Genomic DNA, 19689 nt, shown 5'->3' with positions numbered 1-19689 from the left:
GGCATGGGGCTGCATCCCCTCAAGCTGAGCTGGACAGAACCAGGATCATAATTGGCAGAGGAATGAGTCACACAGTCAGGATGGATGAGAAGCTGTGAATTGAGACAAAGGCCCAGGACAGCTTAAAGCCTGAGGAGGCACCGCGAGGTACCTGGACAGCCCCTGAGAATCACCCCATCAATTAGGGGGGTTCCCAATGGTGAGAGTGCCAAGTTTAGAGGCAGGAAGCTATGAATTCAAATCCTGCCTCAATCACTGCCTTGCTATGTGAGTCTGGCAAGTCACTTAACCCCACTCTGTCTTAGTGATCTCATCTGTAAAATAGAGAAAACAATACCTGGCTCTCAGGGTTCTACCAACGAGAAAGAGAAATAAGGTTCAAAAAGTGCTCTGCAAAACTCAAAGCATGATATAAATGTGAGTTATCATTATATTCTATTTCTGTCCATTTACTGATATATCCTTCTACATGAGAGAATTGAGCCATTTTGAGTTGATGAATTCAACAAGGGCTCTCAGGACTCTCGAGTTAAAGCCCCAGGAAGGACCCAAAGAATAGGCAAAGTCAGTTCCTACTCTCACATTCACTCCCTTAGAACAAGCTATTGGGAACTGTTTGGCTGTGACCTCTTTAATCCTCTTAGAATTCCCACCAATCCCTTGATGGGTTTCCAATCTCAGTTTAGGGAGCACCCAAACAGAAAGAAAATCTAGCCTGTCTGTTCTTGGTGAGCATGCCCAATCACTTCCATGCCTACCCTGACCATCTGTCAGCATGAGATTCACTGGATGTGAATTCATATTTGTGAGCCTGAGACCACGGGAATGAGGGGGATGTCTTACCGATATAGCCGTTATCCGTAGTGAGTCTATAGTGGAATGCTTGAAGAGGTACCATAAAACGGGTCCAATTTCCCCTGTAATAAAGCCCTGGGCTTGGACAGAGAATGTAGTACAGACATTCTCAATAATCTTTGCTGCCATATGATTCACAATACGTTCTTCCTAGGGAGGGAACAGGAGAAAGGGAAAAAGATTATTTTAAATCAGAAACACATTTATGGTTTCATAATCCACAAAGAGATTTGGGGAAGAAAAAAACCCAGAAGAAAAATCTCAGAAAATGCAGGTGAATAAGCTCCTTTCTGTGAGTGAATTGGATATTTTGAGAAGAAAGTTAATTTTGTGGGGTTACTGAGGAACTATAATACCCTTTAAGTTACTCATTTAGCCACTGGTTCTATCCCAAGATATGACTGCGATAAATCTTATTAATTCTCCTGAAATACAAAAGCCGAAGTTAAGGGGGAAAAAAATCACAGAAAAATGAGCCAGGCCAGATAAGATTGTGAAGATAATTATAAAGTAAGGAAACTGATGTTTTGGTGTGGATTCCAGAAGGGGAGGGAGCTCTCCCCCCCCCCCCAACCCAAGCAGTGACAGTGGGGGCCAGATGCAGCAGGAGCACTCCCAGGGTTGGCCTGCTGGTCCTCTGTAACAGCTGGGGCACAGAGAAATGCATATTTTAGAGTCAGCCTCAAAATGCATGAGCATTATTCAGAATAAAGAATGAATAATCAGCTTTTGCTGATTACACTGAAGATAAGCTAAAAGAAATCATGGAGACATAGACATGTTAACAACAAATAAGAATGTTTGGTGTCAAAATGTCCAGTGGGGAAAGAACATGAAGTCATGCAAATTGGGGTCACTCAATCCCATTCAGCCACAGGACCTCTAGAAATGCTGAAGAGGGAGGGCTGTGTGTATTTGTGATTAACGGGGAGAAGAGCTCCTACCTAGAACACTCTCCATCCTCACCTCATGCCCTGGGCATCTCTGGCTTCTGCTGAGACTTACCGCAAAATGTCACCTTCTGCAAATACTTGACCATTTCTGGTCATCCTCCTCCCTGCTCTGTGCCTATTTATTTCTGTGTTGCCTCTTTTAGGGCAGGGATTGTCTTTGGCTTTTGTGAGACCTTGAAGGCTATGCCAAAGATAGGCAAAGTCTGGGAGTTCCTCCTCAGTTCAGAAGACTTTCTGCCTGGGCCCAGGGATATACTGTACATCCCAAGTGTAAGGTCAATTTAAAGAAATTTTTCACCACCAGTAAAAGCATTTGCTCAGTCCTAGCAACTGTAACACTCTCTGATAATGTAGAGATGTCAAAACCTATGTTTAGTAGAAGGAATAAGTACCCCCAAAGAAACCTGACCTCACAAGGGCCTAAATGTCTGTCCTATCTCCAAGAATCACTTTCAAACAAAATAAATTTAAATCGTACAAATTGGCCAGGCCTCCACCATATGTACAAGAGGATAAGTAACTTTAAAATGCATATATCAGGTATCTGTAGCTCCATTTGTACTGAGTGTGGGTAGGAGGGTTTTTTTACAGCTTGACTTGGCTTGTATCCAAAGCAGAAGTAGTAAGGAAGAGGCATACAAAAGTAAAGCAAAGACTACTAATGCACAAAAGCAACACTAGAGCCACGCTTAAACTCAAAATTCTCTTCTTCTCTTAACCTAAGAAGCCCAGAGCTGTTAGGGACATGATGTTTAGATAATTAAGAATTCATTCTATTACAAAGGCAGAAATGTGCATAATATTCCCCATCTAAAGGCAAATCCACAATGGTTAAATGATGCTATGGGAGTGTTTGTGGTAGACCATGTTTAATCTTATATCGAACTGATGTATCAGTAAAATAAATGCCTTTATCTCTCTGGATACCAGGACCTTAATGCACTTGTGGAAAAAGCCAGGAATAGATATGTTACCTCTAAATAAATGGCACTGTAAATGGAAAGGCAAATATTTGGTTGGTGAGAGATGACTGCTAATACGCTACCCAAAAGCATATTTGATCTGTAGCTGCTGAACCAGCATTTTTATTTTCTCATTCTTTACATTCTATTACCTTCAAAAAATAGAAGGCTAGAATTAGAGTTGCGACATGTGTTAACAAGAATTATGCTTTTAAAAATCATTTTTAAAACCCTTGTCTTAGAATCAATACTGAGTATCAGTTTCAAGGCAGAACAGCAGAAAGGATTAGGCAATTGGTGTTAGGTGCCTTGCTCAGGGTCACACAGCTAGGAAAGGTGTGAGGCCAGATTTGAACCCAGGACTTCTTGTCTCCAGGCCTGATATTCTTGTCCACCAAGCCATCTAGTTGTCTCCAGTTATCATTTGTAAATAAATTTCTGTGACTGTTTTTTAGTGCCACATCCCTTGGCATGAAAAAAAAATTTCCCTTCCACTAATTGAAAGCTAATACTGAAGTAATTATGAATTATGACAATATGTAATATCACTGTTGATAAGTAATTTAAAAATTTCTAAGGTGGAAATCTGAGATAGAATGTCTCTTCAATATCCATTCATAAAATCACCAGCAACGGGATACTATCTTTGTAGCCAAATTAGTGGATGTACAACATCCCTCTCTAATGATTCCCATGCCACTCATAACTTGGTTGGTGATTTAATAGGGGGAAAAGGAACAAATGCACTCTAGGGACTTGGTCTGTCAACTGTGTAACACACTTGTAACTTTACACCAAAAATTGTCTCATAATGGCCAAATTTAATTGATTTTTCCCATAGGTTTCCCACCTCCCCCCAAAATTCAAATATCTTTTGGATTGCTACAATGAATATGTGATGTCATGAGTACCTACTATTAAAAGAAATAACAATCCATATGTTCACAAGCCATCATGTACAACATAGAAGCTAAATGTCCAGTAAATTGATTGGAAAAGCAATAACATGAATGAGAATTTGCTTATAATAAAGAATTCATATCATCTTCTGTACCTTCTCCCTCATCTCTCCATGAAGAGGAGGAAGTATTCAATGCCCAAATACTTAAACATATAAAATTACATAGATTCGAGAAAAAGTGGGAGGATCATATGTGAAGACTCTACTATAAAATCTGCCATTTTCCTTGCAATAAAATCATACCAGTGAACTAGTGGCTTCTCACAGCCTTTTGAACCAATGATGTCACCATAACCAACTCTGATGATGGCCAGTCATGGAGGGGTTCCTTTCCTACACATTGCTGAGGAATGGAAATCAAGTCTCTTCTGTCTATGAAAAGCAAAGCCAACTTTTCTTTCGGACAATGGTCTAAACCCCAAAGGTGCAATCTGAGTTCTCAGATAGTGACTTCCTCTCAAATGCACAAAGATGATGGTGTTGCTAATCTTACTGGGATAACATGATTTTGAACTGACTTGAACTGACTACTTATTGTAGTCCCTTACCCAGGTTGCCCCAAATGGCCAAAGACAATTATTTAAGAGACAGCTAGCCACCTTGGAAGAGCTGGGAAGCCAAGTCCTCCTGACGCTGATTCCATACCCAACAGTGACCTTGCTGGCACCACAATCTAACCAAGGAAGATTATCAAGTTTTCAGAGTACATTAATGTTTGCTTTACAAAATGTTCCTTTTCAAATCCCTCATCTAATATAATCACATCTACCATATTCGAGGTGTTTCAAAAGCGAAGTAGGCTGTACTTGCCTTTTAAGTTATTCAATCTATTTAAGCTATTATAACATGGCACTGTAAGATTTCACCTTAGGGGTACACACATATTCACACACACACACGTACACACACACATATTCCACAATTCTTATACTGGGACAATGGAGATTAGATAATGTGTTTAATAAATATACTTTTATTGAATTTTTGGCCAGGAACATGTGGAAGAAAGAAATCATTTCTAGTGCCAGATAGCCAATCATCTTAATGCCTTGCCAAAAAAAGGGGTGGGGGAACATTTATTGTCACACTGCTCTATAAACTCAATGAGGCTGTCACACTAATTCAATTTACTGACATCTGAGATCAGCTATCTTAGCCCCTCTGGGATCTAAGTATATAAACATCAAGACTTGTACCATTTTCTGGTTAATTAACTCTGTGGAAGGAAAGACAGAGCTAAACTAATATTTAGCCCTTTAAGGAAGGTGCCATATTGTCACATTACAGGGATTGAGGCCATGGTTGTAGGGATGGTGGGAAAATGTATCTAAAACTGTGATTACCATGTTTTCATACACAGACTAAGTTCAACTCTGTCAGAGTATGAATTCCAAATGAGATGAGTTCTATCCATGAATAAATTCTAGAGTATTTGAAATAAAAGTATCAGATAAATTTTTTTTAAACCAATTCTTGGTTTTAGCTAGTTTTTTTTTTTTTTTAAGATTTAAAGAAGAAATGAGGAAGTATTAACTTAGAAGAAGCCTGGATATACCTGAAATGAGCAAAGAAGCTTCCTACAGAAGAGTAATATGATTTAAAGAGATTATGTCTCTCTAACACACAGTAGACTCCTGCCTTGAAAATCAGATTTACTGTAATTATATTAAAACATGTCTAGAACAAGAATAAATTTAGAAATATAAAAAGTGAGCATTTTAAACTGTGAGAATCGGTGATTTTATAATGCATATAGATCTAAAATTAAGACTTCCATTTAACATTTTAAGTGACCTCATTATTGGATTTAAAATCTTTACTCTGAAGAGCCACAGTGTGTCAAAACTATAAACCTGTCAACGTGGAAATTTTATCTTTGAAAACAAAATCAACAGGACCAGGATTACAAGAGAGGAATAGAGAGGAGAAGCACAGAAGTGATTCAAGGGAGAAGGAAAACTAGACAAAAGATGAAACTGATGAACTCTTAAGATTCTACAAGCCAAAGCCAGCAAAGTTTTCCTAGGGTTTCACTTACCCAGATTCATTTAGAGATGTATCTGCCAGCAGAGGGCACTTCCCACCTTTACAACTCTGCCCCAGCTTTCCTTCTCTGGGATACATTGGCCTTCCCTAGGCTATGAGGATATTTTCCTCAAGATAAAACGCCTTAATATACAGTCTAAAAAGCATTTCAATTTATCAAAGCACACTGAGAATCCAAAGCTACTAGGTCAGACTGGCTCTGGTCCAGGAAGGGACCCTACAGAGGAGGGTAGCACATTCAGTTCAGAATATGAAGAACCTTTGAACCCTTGTAAGTTCATTAGTAGGCAAAATTCTGAAGAAACAATTCAAGTTTAGCTTTCACATAGGTGCCCCTCATGGGAAAAGGACAGAAAGAAAACAAACAAAAACAGAACAGAAAGCAGAAGCAACATTTTCCTTCTTGCTTTCCTTCTGGCCTTCAAGGTTATCAGCCAATTTCTGCTTCCTAACGCCATCTCGAATACTTTGTTTCCTCTAGAAAAGGAGCAGTATAGGAAGCAGATAGCTACAGAAGAGTAATCTAGTTCTCCCACCTCCCCGAAAAAAAGTAGCCTGACCCATGAATAAATTATTATTATTGTTCTTGTTGGCAAATATATAGATAGATAAAGATATAACTATAAAGTGAACATAAAATCGGAAAAAAGATGATGACCGTTTGTGCCATAATATTATGTTGAATTGACCTAATAAATTTTAAAAGTATGATTCTCTGTTTTCAGATGCAGTTAGCAGGCCTCTAGAACACTGAATAGATATCAACACCTCCTCCAAAAATAGGCTGCATAACCAGTGCAATTTTAAGTTTCAAAATTCAAGCACTCTTGCCCCAGTTTTTAAAAAGACAGGCGCTACTTTAACACTTGTTCCCTCAAAAAGAGAAATAAAGATGTTCTCATGAAAAATGGAAATGGAGATTGCCTCTTAAAGGATAGATAATTTATCAAAACCCTAACCTAGGATAGAGTTTGAAGCCAAGTATCAGAAACAGCAGCTTATTTTTTGTAACCTCACATTTCAAAATTCACCCTTATGCCACGTGCCAGTTCAGCATCTGATAATTATACAGCCTATTATGCAGGCTATAAAAGAGATGTGGCTGATTAGATACAGTGGCATACATTAATCTGCTCATCTAAACACGTGGTAATTCTCAATGGGCTCTTTTCAGAAGAAAATGTATGCAGCCTTCTGGGGCACTCAGGCTTTATAATTATGGTTCTGTAGAGGGCTGAGATAGCGAGGTAAAAAGACCTGAAAAAAAATAGACGATCTAACTTGTTTTGTGCCCTGGTGTTCGGTGTAGAGAAAGCATATGAATTCACTGTAAAATACTCCTTAGACCCTAGATGGTAACTCCCAATGGGGAAAAATATCTTGTAGTTCCACATCAGTTGCATCATGATTTGGTTTTGTTTTATTTTGTTTAAAAGAACTGGAATCGAAGAGTTTTCTAACTGAAAGGGATTTTCTGCTTGATCTCAAGGAATAGAAGTAGAAGCAATGGCTGAAGTTGTAGAAACAAATTTAGGCACAAAGTAAGGAAAATGTTCTTAACTCCTTTAGACCCTTCCTCTCACTGGAAATCTGCAAGCACTGGCATGAGGACCACACATTGGAGAAGTCAAGGGAAGGATTCATGTGAGATTCTGACCCTAAAAAGACCATATCCAACCCCAATCCCCTCATTTTACAGGGGGAAACAAAGCTCAGAGAAAAAATGAGTTGACCAAGATCTCATGGACAAATAAATAGTGGCTAAGCTGGTCTATAACTCCAGTCTACAAATATAACATCTTGAGGCTACGTCTATCTATGTTGTTTATAAACTGCACTTCTTCTAGGCCCTCATATTGTATCCTACACCTAATGGGTGGTATAATATATGTTTGTTATTAAAGGAAGACCATGGGGAAGGGAGCTGGAAGGCATGTTACTGATTGTCCCTTAATTCTCTGAGAAGTAATGAAATGTATGAATCTTAAAATTTCTCAAACTCTACCTTAAAACATTTGGTTAAGGCTATTCCCATTTAAACAATGGAGGTACTTGGTCAGGAATGTATGTGAGAACTTTACATTACTCCACCCATACTTAGGCATACTTTAGGGGAAGATAAAGTTGTAAAACTCCTTACTGAACAATGAAAAAAAAGTCCCCAACCCATACTAATAGTAAGGCAAAAGCCCTTAAGCTAGGTCTATGTAGGTTAAATTAATCACTAAAAGGGCAAAACCTTAGCAAAGAGGTGTGAAATAATCAGAAGTTTTACTCTACCCAGAGAAGGTGATAACAAGATGTTAATTAAGAATGGTCAGTCCTTTGGAAAACGTCTACTGTGATTGGTAGATGTGAAAATTTACAGGAGGTAACATAGGAGAAAATTCTCTTTAAAAGGAGGTCAGAGGCCTCTGGACTTAGTTCAGCTTAGGAAGCTGAATTGGACGTCTCTTGGTGGCTGAACTTAGTTGAGTTCAGGAGCTGAACTGGAGGATCTGTCTGAACACTAGAGTTTTGTCTGAGACAAAATCTTGTGGTGAGTGATTAAAGACTGACTTAGTTTTCTCTCTTAAAAGAAAGGCCTAGGCCCTAGGCTTCCTATTATTTCCTCTAACTCTGTCTCTCTCCCTTTCTTTAATTCCTTCATTTGTATTAATTAAAATCTCCATAAAACCCAGCTGACTTGGGTATTTCATATTTGGGAATTTTTCCCATGGCGACCACTTTATTTTTAATATAAAATCAAAACACTAAAAATTATCTTTATGCTTTTGGCAATTCAAAGTTTTGAACCCATATTTCCGCAATCACAGTTTATGGCAACCACTCTTTTGTCTGTAACAAATGATATCTGAAAAATCCAATGGTAATTAAAAAAAATTAAATTATGACTCCTCCTGTTGAAGAAACTATGTTACACTATGGATAGAGAGATGGTATTAGCATTAAGAGTTTAGAAAATCTGGATTTCCATCTCTAACAGCTATTGGCTATATGACTTTGGGCAAATTACTTAACTGACCAGTGCCCAGATAACCTAATAGGTCAATTGGTTGCCTGAGGCCTTCTCACCTGGCATGTTAATCTCCAAGCTCTCCTGGGGAGAGTTCCTTTCAAGGCCTCCATTTTGGGAACTGACTCAGCTACTTCCTTCCTCTCATGGCTATGCTTCTAAATCTAGAGATTTTGCTACCATGCCTTATTGCCCTACCCACAGGTATCCTTCTCTCCTCCATGCTTTCCAGCTCCCTTTCCTGTGGTCTTCCTCCATGAGAATGTAAATTCTTTCTTCTTTGCTTATACTGAATGATCCCATTACTTAGCACAATGCCTGGTACAAAGCAAGTAAGCAATTAATAAATGCTTGTTCCCTATCCTCTTTTTATCAGTAAAAATTTTAAATAATAAATAAAATAATAAAATAAAAAGTAAAAATCAGTTAAAAAATTAAAATACCTGGCACAAGTGTCTTCATCACAGTTTATGAGAATTTTATGGATAAGACTTTCTAAATTGCTAGAAAATTAATACAATCCAAATATGTTAATGAGACAAAAAGTCTAGGGAAAAGTCTTTAAAAAATGTTTGATATTATTTAATTCAATTCAAAAAACATTGAGTCCTATTCTACACAAGATACCATTCTAGGTGGAAAAAGAACATTTCTGCCCTAGGAAAGCAAACATTGGAGGCCAAGGTTGGGGAGTGGGGAGGTAACATGTACAGATACAAGTTTGTTTATTTGTTTTAATAAAAAGTAATGAGGGAAAGGGAGGCATTAGCACCTCAGAGCAACAGGAAAGCCTTTCTGTGGAAACTGGCCCTTTAACAGTCTTGAAAAAAAACCTAGGAATTCTAAGAAGTGGAGGTGAGAAAAGAAGGCATTCCATGGACAGCCAGCCTAGACATACAGACAGACAGCAGGAAGGAGGAAAGGGAAGCAGCTGAGTTGGACTCTAAAGGTATATATGAAAAGAAGTAACATGAAACAGACTAAAAAGGAAGGTTGTGGCTAGGTTGAAAAGTGGTTTAAATGCCAAATATAGGGGTTTATATTAATTTAATCCAAATGGTAATAGGGAGCCACTGGAGTTGACAGAGTATGGGAGGGACATAATCTATTTAGGAAAATCATGTTGGGGGCAGCTGGTCAATGGTTTGAGATCCAGGCCTAGAGACTGGAGGTCCTGGGTTCAAAGCTGACCTCAGACACTTCCCAGCTGTGTGACTCTGAGCAAGTTACTTAACCTGCATTGCCTAGCCCTTACCTGTCTTCTGCCTTGGAACCAATAAACTGTATTGATTCCAAGACAGAAGTTAAAGGTTTAAAAAAAAAAAAGGAAAATCATATTAGCAGCTGTACAGAGGATGATTCAAGCTTTCCTTGTGCCTGACAATTGATAATATAAAGCAAGGTGAGACCACAGCCCCTGCCCTTGAAGAAGCTCACATTTTAAGGAAGCAGACAAAATGCCTATAACTACAAGATAGAATTAATATAAATAGAAGGTGAAAGGGGAAAGTCCTGGCAGTGGGATTATTATTTTTTAGCACTTACACTGATTAATTTCAAAAATATATCAGTTAAAGATTCAAATATATTATTTATATGAATGTACCACATACATAAAAATATGAGGTCGCAGACTGCCAGATACCTGAATCTGTCTATTGCAGTAAACATAATTTAGGCTGCAGTTAGCATGGTGGAAAGATCAGCTAAGTAGCTAGGAGAAAGGTACAAACAACTGGGAAACTAGCTTCAATGTCTGAAGGAGGATAGAAACTCAGCTAGTAAATGCTTGAGGAATTCAAATTCAGGTCTTCCAGACTCCAAGTCCAGGCCTTCATCTGCTGTTCTCTGCTACCTTTTTCACATTCAGTCCAACTCCCTCATTTTACAGTTGAAGGGATTTAAACTATTTCTTCAATGAAATGAAATTAATTTTTTAAAACAAAAAGTTCTGTGATTTTTCTCAAAACAATATCTTCCCCTCTTTAAAATTCTTCACATTGATTTTTCAACAGCCCTGAAATGATGACTGTCTTCAAAGAGCTGGGCTTGTCTTTCTCTAGACTAGTTCTAATCCAATTGCTCTTCCCTATTTGTTTCAAGACTTCTACTGGCATTTACAGAGAGAAAAGTTTATTACAAAAATCCTTATAGATCTTTCTATATTTTTTGATACTGGTCCCCCTTTCACTTTCATCTTTAAATAACCTGAAGATGAAGGACAGGCAAAGAAGTGGCAAATTTATCCTAATTTTTGATGACATAATGATTTACTTAGAAAATATTGGAAAATCAACAAAGAAACTTATCAATTAATAACTTCAACAAAATAGCAGGAGACAAAATAAACCCATAAAGTCAACGGTATTTCTATACAACAAGAATAATTACAAGAGGAAATAATAAATGGTGAAGTATTATGAAAAATAACTAGAAAATGCATAATATAAGCATCTTATGCTTATCTATGTAAATATAATTACAAGATGCTCATTAAAGAAATAATGAAGGTAATAACTAACCCTTAAAAAGTGCCTACTATGAGTCAGTCATTATGCTAAGCATTTTACAAATATTATTTCATATGTTTCTAAGAACAAGTCTGTGAGATAAGTACTTTTACTATCTTCATTTTATAGAGAAGGAAACTGAGACAAGTAGGGTTAAGTGACTTTTCCAGGGTCATATAGCTACTTATACAAGTAATTATCAACACTATCAAATAGTAATATAAATTAACGGTGTCCATTAAGGATGTTTCAGTTTAGTTCTCTCACCTAATGCTCAGTAAATATGTTTATGCCTCCTTTTCTTATTATTATTTTATAAGACTATTGCTCTTAATTGTTTCTACCTCTTTCCATAAAATTTTATACATGAGATTAATTTTGAAACTTCAATTTCCTCTCTCCTATACCTCTGTATTGGACAAGGAAATCCAGTATTTGCAAAGAATGTTTTTAGATCATTTTACTACCTCTGTTGTGATGAATGAATATATTCTTAGAAAAGAGCAATAGTCTGTATTGATGTCTTTTCTTTTATCTATTTCCCATTTTTCAAATGCCAACACCTTGTTTAAATAGAATAGTTTGGCACTTCCTCAACTGTAAACCATATCTTCCCATTTCTATTTTTTTCCTCCAGTAAGGGATGCATTTTGATCATTGCTCTAACAAGGGAAAAATCAACAGATAGGTCTAGAAAGTAATTTGGAATGACACTAAGAAAGTGACTAAAGTATCTGTACTACTTTCTCCAAAGATCCCACTGATAGGCATCTACTCTAAGGAGATGAGTCATTAAAAACAAAGATCCCATATACACCAAAATACCAGGTATTCCAAAGAACTGGAAGCAAACTAATCACCACCAACTAGAAAATAGCAAAACAAATTGAATTACATAAGTGAGATAGAATATGACTCTCCTATAAGAAATGAATATGACAAAAGACAAAAGGGTGGGAAGATGTTAAAACTGCTACAAATGGAACAAGCAGATGAAGGAAAACAATATGCATAATGACAACATCTGGAAATGAAAGGAATAATACAAAGAAATTTAAAATGGACACTTTGAATTATACTACAAAGAAGAAAGATGAGAATTTATCTCTCTTTTCTTTGCATATACTGAGCACAATGTCATATATGGTTTATACTTGGTTACATTTGCTTAATTGCTTCTCCCTCACTTTTATTCTTTGTTATAAGGGTCAGAATTCATATAAGTAATTTGAGTTTGTCCAGTTACTTAACTTCTCAGTCTCAATTTACTCATCAATAAAATGGAAGCAATAATAACTACCTTACAAGGTAGCCATGAAAACATATGATGTAATAAATGTTAAAAAGTTTGAAAACCATAAAGCAATATATAAATGATAGGTACTATTAGCGATTATTAAAGTCAGGACCACTTTGACTAGGCTGGTCTTCTGAAACAGGCACCATCTCTTCTTCTAGATTCACAATATTTCAAAGGTCTAATAAAATACAAATGCTTAATTATGTAAATCCATTTTTTTTGCACAGATTTTAACTAAGGTCAGCAATGTTTTCCAATTTACATTAACAAATCTAATTCAAAAGAATGTAGCACCCAAATGTTGTAAGATTGATTAACCTTGAAATTTAATGTCATTACAAGTAGCTCTGTAACAAGGCTAGGATATCTGTGGATTTTTCCTAAATGGTCTTAAAGTGTTTTAGGAAATTGGAAATAAAAAATGCTTCTAAATAAGGACAAATGAATTTGATGTAAAAAAGCAAATAGGAAGACACCTTGAACTTCATGATAGAGAAATGTGCTCTAAGGGGATAAAGACTTGTTATATGAGTTTGATAGATTTTACTCATATTAAAAGAAGAACTAAAAGGACTAGGCCCAAGAAAAAACAAAGAAGTTTTTTCCAAGATTCAGCAGCACAAGTCCACCCAGAAGTTTCCTCACTGTTCTTTAGTAAGTTTTACTCCTTGATTAAAGATAAATAGCATTACTATAATAAACCTTTAAGCAAGAAGCTAACCTGCTTAGGTAGACAACAAAAGTGGCAAGCCTATAATATTTCGGGGGATGGGGGGGTGGATGTCAGTGAGGAAAGACTGTGAGTCTTGTAAGTGATAAAGCTATGAAGATTTTTTAATAAGTTAGGTAAGGAACAGAAAAAGAAATATATCTCTAAGCAGGAAGATGAACAGATCACATAAAAAAAAGAACAAAGAATACTGATATGGGGATGGATATACAACATGGGGCTTTGTAACTTTATTGTGTTTTTTATTAATTTTGTTCTAAAATTAATTTTTAAATAAAAAATCATTCCAGCTAGAATAACATAAAAGTTTAAATGCAGGTATGCCTCCTATACCTTTCTCTTCTTTATTAATACACTAGAAAAGAATGGTGAGCTTGTCTATCTCTATTGAAGTTCCCCAACAGTTTCTCTCCTAAAAGGACCTTTGAGGTTCTTTCTAGCCTTCAACATATGATCCCTATGGAGTGTACCCAATACGCCAAATGTCATCTGACTAGAGCAAAACTGTTTCCTCCCATGATTTGAATACTATGGTTCCCTCAAAGTAATTTAAGACCACAGAGGTTTTATGCTTGCCATGTTGCACTAATTCATAATGATCTTGAGTTTCTTTAATTAAAACTCAAATCTTTTTCTCCCCATCTTGTATTTGTGAAGTTGGGTTTTTTTGGTTGTTTTTTTTTTCCTAACTCAAGTGTTGATCTTTATTCTAATTTCATCTCATTAAATTCAACTCAATGTTTTAGCCTCTGGTGATATTTCTGGAGCTGCCTTGAGCAACCAATGTGCCACTATCCCTCCCTGATTTGTTTCATTTACAAATATAGTACCAGTATCACCTAAGTCTTTTTCCAAGTCATTGACAAAAAGCACTCTATTCTAGATCTCTGGCTTTTAAATCTCTTCACAAAGTTGCCTCTTCCTATCTGTCCGGCTTTCTTAAACCTCAAGCAGGCTAGTGCCACTGACTTCCAGGCTGTCCTTTCAACAAGATACTTGTCTCCTGGCTGAGCAGTTCACCAGTTGTCCCTCATGTCTGAAATGTTCTTCCTCTTCATCTCGACTCCCTTCATTCCCTGGCTTCCTTCACATCTAAGCTCAAGTATCACCTTGTGTGAGAAGCATTTCCTGGTCCCTCTCAATCTGGTATTTCAACATGCTTTCTGGGTTTATTTTTAAGAAACAAAAAGAAGACATCATCTTCAATATGGCCCCACCTAAATAATAGCTAAGATAATGGGGAGAAGCCACAGTAGCAGCCTAATACTCTAGTTATCTCATGGCACCTTCTGGAGAGCAAATAAAAACGTCTATACATTATTAATTCTTATTTATAGAACATCACAGGAACAGATGATTCAAAGCCAGTCACTGAAAGACTAGGTCCTGTCCTAAAAAGCTAATAATCTAACTTCAGATGTTGGGAAAAATCGATCACATGCTAGAAAATGCCATGGTGTCACTGGTGAGGTCACCATGTTAGAAGGTTCACAAAGGAAACAGGTGTTTTTGGTTTTTTTTTAAAGAATTATACTTATACATTCAATAATTAGAATATAATTGTCACTCAAAGAAATAACACTTAGAGGAACTATGCACAGAATTTCATTTAACCAATCTCTTAGAATGGAACAAAACTATGGATTGAAAATGGAGAGCACCATACCTTAGATTAAATGTGTCTTAATAATGGAGTTATTAATTATTAATTTGTTGAAGAGAACTAACTACGAAATGCCAAGTTTCTTGTTCTAAAGAAATTTTTAAAGCTATAGTAGTATATCCTTAGGATATACCAGGTAGTAACCAATAAAAACTCAGATCCCTCAAAACATCACACTTTTAATCTAAGATCTTGCTAGGTAATAAAAGGGTAGCAAGAGTAAGGATAGGAGGAAAGTATTGCTAGGGTCATACTGTGACTTCTGGAAATAAACAAACACTACTCATTACCATGGTGAAAATTTATAAGCAAAAACACCAATAAAAGAAACAAAGTCTCCAAGCCAATAAAGAATAGGTTTGTTGGGAGAGGGCTGGTCTCATAATAAAGCCGGATTCTGGTCAAGATCAAGACACCTTGAGCCTTAGGAGACAGCCTTTTTTATGCACAGAAATCTGATGACAGTGTCAGATTAAAGACAGGAAATACAGTCCAAATTAAAGTAGAATGAACATAAATATTTCACATGGGCAGGTCTGAATGAATGGCGCAAGTGCTGAATAAGCTGGAAAGTACAGAAATAATCACAATGGGTGGTAACTAATGTCTGTTATTATGACTGGCCTTTCCAAGGCCTCTGCAATAATGGGTCAGGGCCTGATTGTTTTTGCTGACAATTTCTATTAAGTTCAGGAATCAGCTACTTCTAAAGATGGCAGCTAAGGATGACTGACATAATCACTGCACCTAGCCAGGTACCCCAAAGGCAGCCCTCCACCTCCTGGCTAACTTTATATAGCAGGGTGTGGTGGGCTCAATAGAAACTTTTGGGTTACAGGCTTAAAGTCAAAGTGCCTGTCAGCAAGATTTAATACCACCATAAGCTGTATTTTTTCTTAGCAAACTATATTATTTGACTATTAACTTAAAAACTAATTATTGTGTTATAAAAATAATCATAAAGACTAATACTATTATAGTTATAAAAGGGGATGGGGGGGGTTATTCACACTACCAGCCCACAAAAATATTTACCAATATTTTGTAAGCATTCTCCCAGGCCTGATTCAAATAATGACTTCACAATACAGAATACAACCCTACTAAAAGAAATGGAAAAAAGGAACCTACTCCCCCCCCCCAAAAAAAAAATCTAGTGAAATGATTTCTCCTCCTTCTAACCTAATTGTTGTTGCTGTTGTTGTTTGAGTCATTTCAGTCATGTCTGAGATTTCATGACCCCAACTGGCAAAGATACTGGAGCAGTTTGCAATTTCCTTCTCCAGTTCATTTCACAAATGAGGAAACTGAGGCAGTGTTGCATGACTTGCCCAAGGTCACACAACTAGTAGATGTCTGAGGCCAGATGTGAACTCACAAAGATGAGTATTCCCAACTCCAGGCCTGGCATTCTATCCACTACGCTACCTAGCTGTATTCCTAACCTAATTACCTTACTCCAATTGCTGACAATCCAACAAACATTAAGGGTCTATTATGTATAAGGTCCTATACTAGGTTCTGGAAGCATAGATTCCACTAGATTTGGGGGGCAAATATAGGAAAAGAGGGAAGATAAGGTGGAGAATAAAGTATGATACAAGGTAGAATCAATCAATTGATAAGTATTCATTAAATACTTACTAGGTGCCAAGCAGCAAAGAATTAGAAATATCTGTCCAAGAGGCTAAAACATACTAACAAGGACAATGGTCTACTTCTAACTCCTACTGACATATTTCAAAGAAGAAAAGAAATTTTATATGAAAAAGTTATATTTTATTATTCGACATATTGGAGAAGGCTAGTTATCAAAAACCTGAGTACACTAAGAAATGGACAATGTTATTTCTTCGTTCTGCTTCCTAAAATCTATTGTTGAAGTCTACAAAACATAGCTGTTGTTTGGGTTGTTATTCAACTGTGTCTTGATTCTTCATGACTCCATTTGGGGTATTCTTATCAGATATTAAAAGGGTCTGCCATTTCATGTGATTTGCCCAGGGTCACATAGCTAGTATCTGAGGCCAGATTTGAACTCAGGAAGAGGAGTGTTCCTAATTTCAGGCCAATACTCTATCCTCTACTCTACCTCGCTGCCCATAAAAGACAAAGTCTCAATTTTCCCTAACTTCATAAAAAGCAAGAATAATAAATAGTAATTGAACGATAGCTCAGTTTGCTCAGAATTAAGGCAGTTATCAAATTTTCACTTTCTATGGGAGCAGTAGAAATATGAGTTTCTAGAGATATTTGGTAATGTGATAAATAATATAGCTTTCACTATGTAGTAGATAAAGTTACTACTTTATAATGAAAATTAATTTGAGTTTTGGGTAAACTCAATTACATTTTATATGCATGAGGGAGACACATTACTTAACAGAATCCTGAAATGAAATTTCTTATAATGTAAAAAATCCTTTTCTAACACAAATAATTGAGGGCAGCTAGGTGGCGCAGAGGATAGAACACTTGGAGTAGAGTCAGGAAGACCTGAATTCAAATATGACCTCAGACACTTCCTAGTTGTGTGACCCTGGGAAAGTCACCTATTTGCCTCAGTTTCCTCCTCTGTAAAATGAGTTGCAGAAGAAGTGACAAACTACTCCAGGATCTTTGCCAAGAAAACTTCAAATGGGGTCATGAAGAGTCAAATATGACTTAACAGCATAGATGAATTAGATACATTGTTGGCTTGCACTTTACCTGTTTTTTAAATGTGGATTTTGGTAAGGGTTATCAAAAAGAGGACATTCTTATAGAAGGAAGGTATAGTTTTCCACTAGACAAAATATAGAAAATCATAACTATCAAAGCCCACCTAGGTTTTGACCTACCTAAAAATCCTCTCCACAGCATCACTATTTGATTCAATAATCAAAACTTCATACCATGGATAGTGGTATGAAAGTTAATTAAGATAAGCAATAACTTTGATGTGTTTTCATTTGGTGACTGCCTCTCCACATCCCCTAATGATCTGACTTCTTTCGGAAAGTTTATGAATATATCCAGTTTATCTGAATAGGTCTCATTTGTACAAAGTTGTCAGCATGTTGATTTCTCCATTCAACTGTGAGTTTTTGAAAGCAGAGGCTTGCTTTTTGCTGTTCCCATTGCTTAGCACAGGGCCTGGCACATCATTGGCACGATCCCTATTTACAGCACTTGATTCCTCTTTGGGAGAGGCCCCCAATCTGGCCCTCAGCTCTCAGCTTGTACCGTCTTCCTAATTCCCTCCTTTTTCCTGGGGTGTCCCATTCTTTGACCTAACCATGGGGTGGGTCAAGATTCATCCAAGACTTTACATATATTTTGGGCATCTTTGCTTTGATTTTGAGGATCTTCTTCCACTTTCCAATATAACACTCCATTCTCCCTGATAATCTAGTCCATTAAGAGGTATTTCTAGGGTCCCTTCAGCTTCCCAGCTAGTTATAACCAACCTTGTTGCCTTCTCCTCTGGCAAACCCCTGTGGGAAAATGCTATTAGCCCTCTTCAACTTTATTTCTCTAACCTAGTTAGCATCTCACCTCATTAGCCCCTTGACACACATGTCCAACTTTTATTTCTTGTCTTCCCAAGTTTCTCCTCTTTCATTTCTTTCTCTTTATCCTTTTAGATATTCCCAGCCTAGAGGTCAAGTCCTTCCCTTACATCCTCTCTTCCATTCCTCTGTGCAAATTCAATTTTCTTTTAATAATATTCTCTCAATTTTCTCATTTTCCCCCTTCTCCAAATATCAGTCTCTGGTCTTCACTAAAACACTTCAAATCTATGTTTTGCTAAATCTTTCTTTTAGATGGAGGCCTTCCTGGGTTTTTATCATCATATGGTGATTTATTTGATTTTCTTTAAGTGCTTAAATAGTAATAGCAGATAAGCATGGGGATCTCCCCATTCATTAGGAAGAAGTCTACACATTGGAAAGAGCATTGAATTTGGAATTAAAGTAGTGGGTTTGAATATACTGCTATTCATTTACTCTCTATGGGACTCTGAAAAAGTAGTGTTCTTTGGGGATCAGGCAAGATAACTCTAAGATCCCTTCCAGTATTCAATCCTAAAATCTAGAGAAAAAAACAACCCTTTATTTCAGTTGTGAAATAATGTTTTACAATCAGTTATATATAGTTATAATCAGCTTATACAATCAGTTTTCACAACAAAATAAAATAAATGTGGCTTCTATAAACTAGAATATATGGATAGTGACATCAAGCTATTATGCTTTTTTTTCCCTTTTCCTCAGAAAAATAGGGAAGGGACAGTAGTTCCAACAGAGGTCATTAGAAGATAGACTTTGGCTAACAGGAAGTTAATTTTGAAACCTGCTTTTTGGGGTCTAGGCACCTTAGTTGACAGCAGGGAATTCCAGGAGACTTTTCTTATTCAGTTTAAGTGTACTATCTGTACTTCCCATTGCTTTTTAAAGTGTTATTCCCTCACATCTCAGAATGACATCTTACTACCATTCATTACAATTGGTAGAAAGAAGCCTGAGCCACACATAAATTCTATGTATCTACATGGGGTGGGGGTGGGGGGAGGGAGACAAAGGTGGTTTGGGGAGGGGGCAGCCTGTGCACCTGGAAAATTATTCCATTAACTAGTCCAGCAAGAAGTAATGAGCTCAAAAGAAGATGTTTATCTTGATATTTTTCTTTCATACAGTAAAAAATGTTTTTA

At 36.8% G+C, this 19689-nt stretch overlaps 1 protein-coding gene across 2 annotated transcripts in view; it reads right to left on the bottom strand.

Moving 5' to 3' along the window:
- ULK4 (unc-51 like kinase 4) overlaps nucleotides 1–19689 on the bottom strand; it is a 678848-nt gene that overhangs the window by 492411 nt on the left and 166748 nt on the right. For both annotated transcript variants that reach the window (XM_007505056.3, XM_007505057.3), the window contains exon 20: nucleotides 844–1005. In XM_007505056.3, coding sequence (XP_007505118.1) covers nucleotides 844–1005 — 162 coding nt within the window. The remainder of the gene's footprint in view (nucleotides 1–843; nucleotides 1006–19689) is intronic.

This window comes from Monodelphis domestica, chromosome 5 (genome assembly GCF_027887165.1).
Source record: "Monodelphis domestica isolate mMonDom1 chromosome 5, mMonDom1.pri, whole genome shotgun sequence".
Classification (NCBI taxonomy): Eukaryota; Metazoa; Chordata; class Mammalia; order Didelphimorphia; family Didelphidae; genus Monodelphis; species Monodelphis domestica.
The sequence above is the reverse complement of the archived record's forward strand: the minus strand, read 5'-3'. Positions and strand labels throughout refer to the sequence as shown.